At 45.3% G+C, this 6000-nt stretch overlaps 1 protein-coding gene across 1 annotated transcript in view; it reads left to right on the top strand.

Moving 5' to 3' along the window:
* The first annotated feature begins 487 nt into the window (after positions 1–487).
* Positions 488–6000, top strand: part of NECAB1 (N-terminal EF-hand calcium binding protein 1) — a 68211-nt gene continuing 62698 nt past the window's right edge. The window contains exons 1-2 of the mRNA XM_059836351.1: positions 488–529; positions 5345–5369. Coding sequence (XP_059692334.1) covers positions 488–529; positions 5345–5369 — 67 coding nt within the window. The remainder of the gene's footprint in view (positions 530–5344; positions 5370–6000) is intronic.

Genomic DNA, 6000 nt, shown 5'->3' with positions numbered 1-6000 from the left:
TCCGCACTGCTGAAACTTCAAAGCGTGTTCAGTCTGGGGTCTTGTGGTTCACGAAAGATCTCCCCCAAGTGACCATATTGAAGGGGAAAGCAGCCAAAATAGTGATGAAAACTTGACCTGACAAAGACAGACGGCAAGAACCAAGTTTCTTTCATGGAGAGAAAGCAAATCTAGCCATGAACACACTTTAAAGATGCAACAAGGCGGCTGTAGAGCAGAATGGGACCAACTCTTCCCCGTACCCTCAAGGGTGAGAAGAAGCAAGAGCAGCCTCTTCTCCAGCCTCTTTTGGGGCGGTTTTCCAGTGACAGGCGAGGCGGGGCGTGCGGCTCGGCCCCCAGGCAAAGAAACCATCCCCACGGCCGGGGGCGGCGGTCCGCCCCCCGGCCCCGCCACCGCCCCCCGGCCCCGCCACCGCCCCCCGGCTCCGCCACCGCCCCCCGGCCCCGCCGCCGCTCCGGGCGGTGTCGGCGGCTGCGGCGGGCGGATGGCGGCGGAGCTGGGAGCGGGGCTGCGCATCTTCCGCGATGTGAGTACCCGGCACCCTTGACACGCACCCCTCCCTCCAGCAAAGGCAGCAATTGCAAGCGTCTGCGGGGGGGCGTCCTTTTTTTCCCGTTTTGCCCTTTTTTCTTGTCTTTTTTTCTTTGGCCCCCCTTTTTTCTTTTTTTTTCTTCTTTTTTTCTTTTTTTATTTCTCTTTTTTTCTGGAGCCATGATTTCCTCCCCGGGGTGAAGCCCAGTGAGGCTGTGGGTCTTTCCCTTCCCCTTCCCCTTCCCCTTCCTCTTCCCCTTCCCTTTTCCCTTCCCTTTCCCCTTCCCCTTCCTCTTTCCTTCTTTTTCAAACGTTTTTACCATTTAAAATGTTAATGAGGGGAATGAGTTTGCTTCCGATGGCATGCATGTGTGAGGAGAGCAGGGTAGCAACTGGAGGTGGTTAGGAGAGGCACTGGGTGAAAACACTGTCACTTTCCAAAATACTCCGCTTGGATTTTTATTATTTTAATTTTTTCTGGGCTTTTCACTCAAGTTTCTCACCCTGCAAAAGTTCTTTCCCAAACTGTGCAGGCTCCCTCCCATCCCGTTAGACCCTGTTGGCTTTGAGGTGCCCAAGGCTGATGTGCAGAGCTGAGCCCCTCAGCCCTTTGAGGGGGAGCCCACCAAGGTGCCCTCCTGGGCCCCCAGCCATCCTACTCCTCAGGGGTGCTGTGCTAGACCATCACCAAGGGCTCAGCATCTCACAAGATGCAGCTGTAAAGTCTTTTGTCTAAACTTGCCTGGCACAGAGCATTTCTTGGTCCAAGGTGAGTCCTGGATAAGAGGCAAACTCCCACCCAAAGATCTCCAAAGTACCCTCTATAGCTGTTGAGACCTACAAATCTTCAACTCTACTATCAACTCTGATCTACTTCAGACCAACTCTTATACCGGGGTTAATCCACAATATCAGCTGGAAATGACATGTTCTGTATTAAAGCTTGTTTTCAGGACCCTTTATCTAGGTCTTTTCTCTAATGTGCCCACATAAACTTCTCCAACCTTTTCCTCAAATTATTTCAAGCAGCCCCCAATGAAAGCCACATCTGCCCATCTGCTGATTGCTCTAGGTTCCATGAGAAATCATTTAGATTAGACTCTTTGTTGACCTTTATTATTTCCATTCAATCTTTTTGGTCTTACAAATACCTCTTAGAAGAGAAACAGGAGAATTACAAGCATACATCACAAAGACAGAAGAGAAACCCAGGTTGTCAGGAAAGAGATAAAATACATTCAAATGGTGCCAACTCTTCAGTTTAAGTCAGCACACTGGGTTAAGAAACTGCAGATGGTCAGAATATCTGATAAACTGACAACTTTTCATTTTACCCACTGTGAAAAATTTAATTCAAATCAAAATTCTTTGTTTAATTTTCAGCTATTTCTTAAACTAGTGTCAGGTTTGTATTTATAGAAAAGCACATGCCATTCAAAAAACTGGTGAAGAGGAGGGAGAGGGGCTGCTGCCGTACTTCTGCTCTTACATTTGGAGGAAAACCTTAAATTCAAACCTAGACTCTGCCTACTTCAAAGCAGAGACTGGACAGTGGGGGCCCTTCCTCCTGTGGAAGTACACTCATGTCATAGCTATTCAGGGGTGTGCAGCTCTCTGATAAACCCTCAGTGAAGTACCTCCACCTGTATAAACACTGAAAAGCCTGTTAGACCAGAGAGCAAGAGACTGGCTGTAAGGCTGCACAGGGAGGGCAGCACTGAGGTCCCAATCCCACTGGGAGCTGGTCAGAGACCTAAGGAGAATGAGACCTGATTTCTAATGCAACTTCCTCCTACTTTTGTGTCAGAGTCCCTATCAAGTGTCAAAAGGATTTTAACATTTCCATAAGGGTTTTTTAAAATAATTAAAATTAATTAATCCAAAATTTAAATAATATTCATTAACAAATAAATAAAAATTAAATAATTAAAATTAATTTTAAAAGACAAATTACTTGTGCAGAAACTTTTTCCACATTTGACCTATATTTGTGGGGCACTTCTAGTTGATTGAAACTCCACTGCTACAGCTGTCCTAGTCCTATACATCCGTAAGCCAAGACTGAGCAGCCGGTGTGGTTGCTCACATAGAAGTCTTGCACAAGGTGCGGGCTGCATCACCTGGTGTGGCTGCAACAGGTTGTGTGGCTCTGCATGGCCCCTTGCTACTCGTGGTACAGGTCTATGCTGGGCATATTTATCACCTCGCTGAAGCACACCTTGCTCTTTCCCATCAGACATGCTTGTGCACGTGCCCGCAGCGGGCAGCCCAGGCACCTCCGAAGTAAGGAGCAGGATTTCAGCACTAGCCCCTTTGGTATGCATCTGCTTGGGGGCACCCACTGTTCCCTTTTATCAGGTGTAACTGGGCAGAAGAAAGCCTTTGGATCTCAGAGCATCGTGTTTCTCCACCCTCCCCAAATTTCACAAATCTCTCCACTTCCAGCTGAAAATCTGCAAAACCTTTCAGCATGCTGGCTTTGCCATCTCTGTTAACATATGGTTACAAACTCAAGAGCAGCACCAAGTCCTACAGGCAGCACCGTGGTGGGTACCTTGACAAGCAGTCTAACTTCTCCTTCAGGTGGCACAGAAAGGAAACAAGGCTGCTTGCCAATAAGATAGGAGAAAGACCAACAACAGTCCCCCGAAAAATCCAGCCAAACCTGCCAGGAATCTAGGACTGTATTTTACCTGTTAAGGATTGTAGAAAGAGTTTTTATTTTATTCTAATAATTCTTTTAATGATCTTCCCTTTACTCTGCATTTAGTCTTTTAGTTTTCATTAGGAGAAATTCTGCAGTTTAAGAGTAAAAAATTATAACCCCCAAACAGTCCAATCCTCATACTGAAAATTGAGTGGCAATATATGATTTATTTGGCTATATCAGGAGGTAAGATATATCTTAGTTTTCTTACTAAGTTTATTTCATGCTTTATTTGCTGTAAACTTGGTCCAATGCAAAGTTCAGCTTAGGAACCATAAGTGAAGTCCTGGATGTGGGTCACAATTTCGTTAGCTCCCTGCCATCCCCACCCAACAGAGTACAGTCACAAAGATGCTCCAACAAAGCTTGGCACCTAGATCCTTGGGTTTCTTGTTTTGTTTCACCTCTAGGAGCAGAGCAGTTATGGCAAATGCTGGAGAAGCTGTTTAAATACTACTAGCAGTTTATGAAACAAGAGAATCACAGAATCATAGAATTGTTTAGATTGGAAAAGACCTTTAAGATCATTGAGTCCAACCGTTAACCTAACACTGCCAAGTCCACCACTAAACCATGTCCCTAAGCACCACATCTACATGTGTTTTAAGTACATGATTCTGTGATTCTGTGAAATGACGGAAAGTGGCTTGGTGAGCATTTCCACCAGCTCCCTCAGTCCCCTTGGGTGGACCCCATCCGGCCCCATAGACTTGTGTGGGTGTCTAAGTGGTATAGCAGGTCACTAACCATTTCCCCTTGGATTGTGAGGGCTTCATTCTGCTCCCCATCCCTGTCTTCCAGTGCAGGGGGCTGGGTAGCCCAAGAACAACTGGTCTTACTATTAAAAGACTGAGGCAAAGAAGGCATTAAGTACCTCAGCCTTTTCCTCATCCTTTGTCACTATGAACATTTCTGTTGCTGTCAGCTCTTAAAAATATATGTGCCCGTTTTGACACTCTTTCCTTTGCTGATAAAAATAACAGCAATAGAAACTATAGTCAGAAGATTTGCTTTCTTCCCTTGTCTAAACTTGTTATAGCATTGCCCGGATGACTCCCCATTGCAGTTCAGGCTGAAGTAGTGATGGGGACTACGTCCAGAAACGTAGCAGGGTTGCAGTGGATGGCAATTGCGCTTATCTATCTGAAGTGTCACATGGTGACCCATGCCACAGCAAAACCACCTCATCCAGAGAGCAGGGAGCAAAGAAACTGGAGGAGACCCCCTCTGTCACTTCCACTCCCTATCCCTGATCCCTTTTCCAAAACGCAGACTAATGTGGTACCTGCAGTGGGACTCCAGCAGGGACAGGCGGTCACGCCAGCACGTCACTGGTGGTAAGATGGGACCAGTGCACCTACATACAGCCCCGGATGGGTTGGTACTGTGTCCCCCGCCAATGGCAGGGCTGGGCCTGGCAGGCTCAGTCAGCTCTCCTCGTGGGATGCTCCCCCCAGGATCTTCCTCTAAGACTTTACATAAGGAGTTACAGACTATTGCCTATCTATTTAAATAGCTTCTCCAGCAGGTGCCATTTACAGTGGCCCTCTCTTCTTTCTTCTGCATCTGTATCTGGTTTCTACTTGCTATCAGAGCAATTCTCAGATTTGCTACCACACATCTGATCTTGCTGCCTCCCACACCAGGTCTGATCCCTTCATGCCACCCGGCTCCTCTCCTGACTTATCCCTTTGTTTCCTCCACCCACACAAACCCTGAGTCTTTCTTAGCTCAGCATATCCTCCCAGCTATCATCCTTGCCCTGCTTCTTTAAACTTCTCTCAACCCTGAATCCAGTATCATGGTAGCCATATGGTATCGGGCTTTGTGCCTGAACATGATGCTTATAAGCCATGCACAAACTAGAAAATAAAGCTGATTCTTATTATGGTCTTGATTTCCTGTGCACACAGCACAGGAGGAGTTGAAGACAGCAATAACTCTGAGGGAAGGATGGAGACACACTAAGGGATTTTCAATTTTATGCAGCCTTGTGAAAATATGATGTAGAGCTCAAACTATAAATGATCACTAAATACAGCATTGTGTGCTATTAACCCATACAAAAAAAAGTGATTCTGTTCTCTCTCTCTTTTTCTGTAGATATTAAGAAGAGCAGACAAGAATGGTAAGACCAGTCATGTGTCTTCTCCCTCCCTTTAGAAAAAAAATCCATCATTGATTCAGCATTTAAAATCATGCTTTAAACATCCTAACAGGAAACCCAGCCATCTCTCATGTCATTTTATGTTTTCTAAAGATTCAATGCAATGTATTTTGTTTTTCACTGATCCTTCCTATGGATTTTTTAAGGGCAGATCTTACGCTTTCACAATTTGGCATGTGTGTTTGATTTGCACTTTGGTGCATGTGGGTGTTTTCTTAGTGACTTTGTGTTCACAAGGAGGTTTGAAATACTTGTCAGTAGCTCCGTCTTATTACTTTTTAAAAGCACCATAGGCTATATCCAGCAATCAGACTTGTTTCCTACATTTTGCAGTTAAGTATTTTTTCAGCATGTCAGTAGGCAGAATAAAGCTTTGAATTCATCTCGCATATTTATAACACAAAAGTCATGATTTTTTTTTGTATTATGTTCGTAATCTAAAGTTTTTCCCTTGTCCTACTGACTGATTTTGCTTCCACATATATTTTTTTCCCTTATTTAAACTCAGTAAGTTGGAGCATAGTACTGTAAGGCTTCACAAATGCTCCCATTTGGCCTCAGCAGGGGAAGGGCCTTGCTGTAAGGGCCACAA

The sequence above is a fragment of the Gavia stellata genome, chromosome 3 (genome assembly GCF_030936135.1).
Source record: "Gavia stellata isolate bGavSte3 chromosome 3, bGavSte3.hap2, whole genome shotgun sequence".
NCBI lineage: Eukaryota > Metazoa > Chordata > Aves > Gaviiformes > Gaviidae > Gavia > Gavia stellata.
This window is presented reverse-complemented; position numbering and strand designations above follow the sequence as displayed.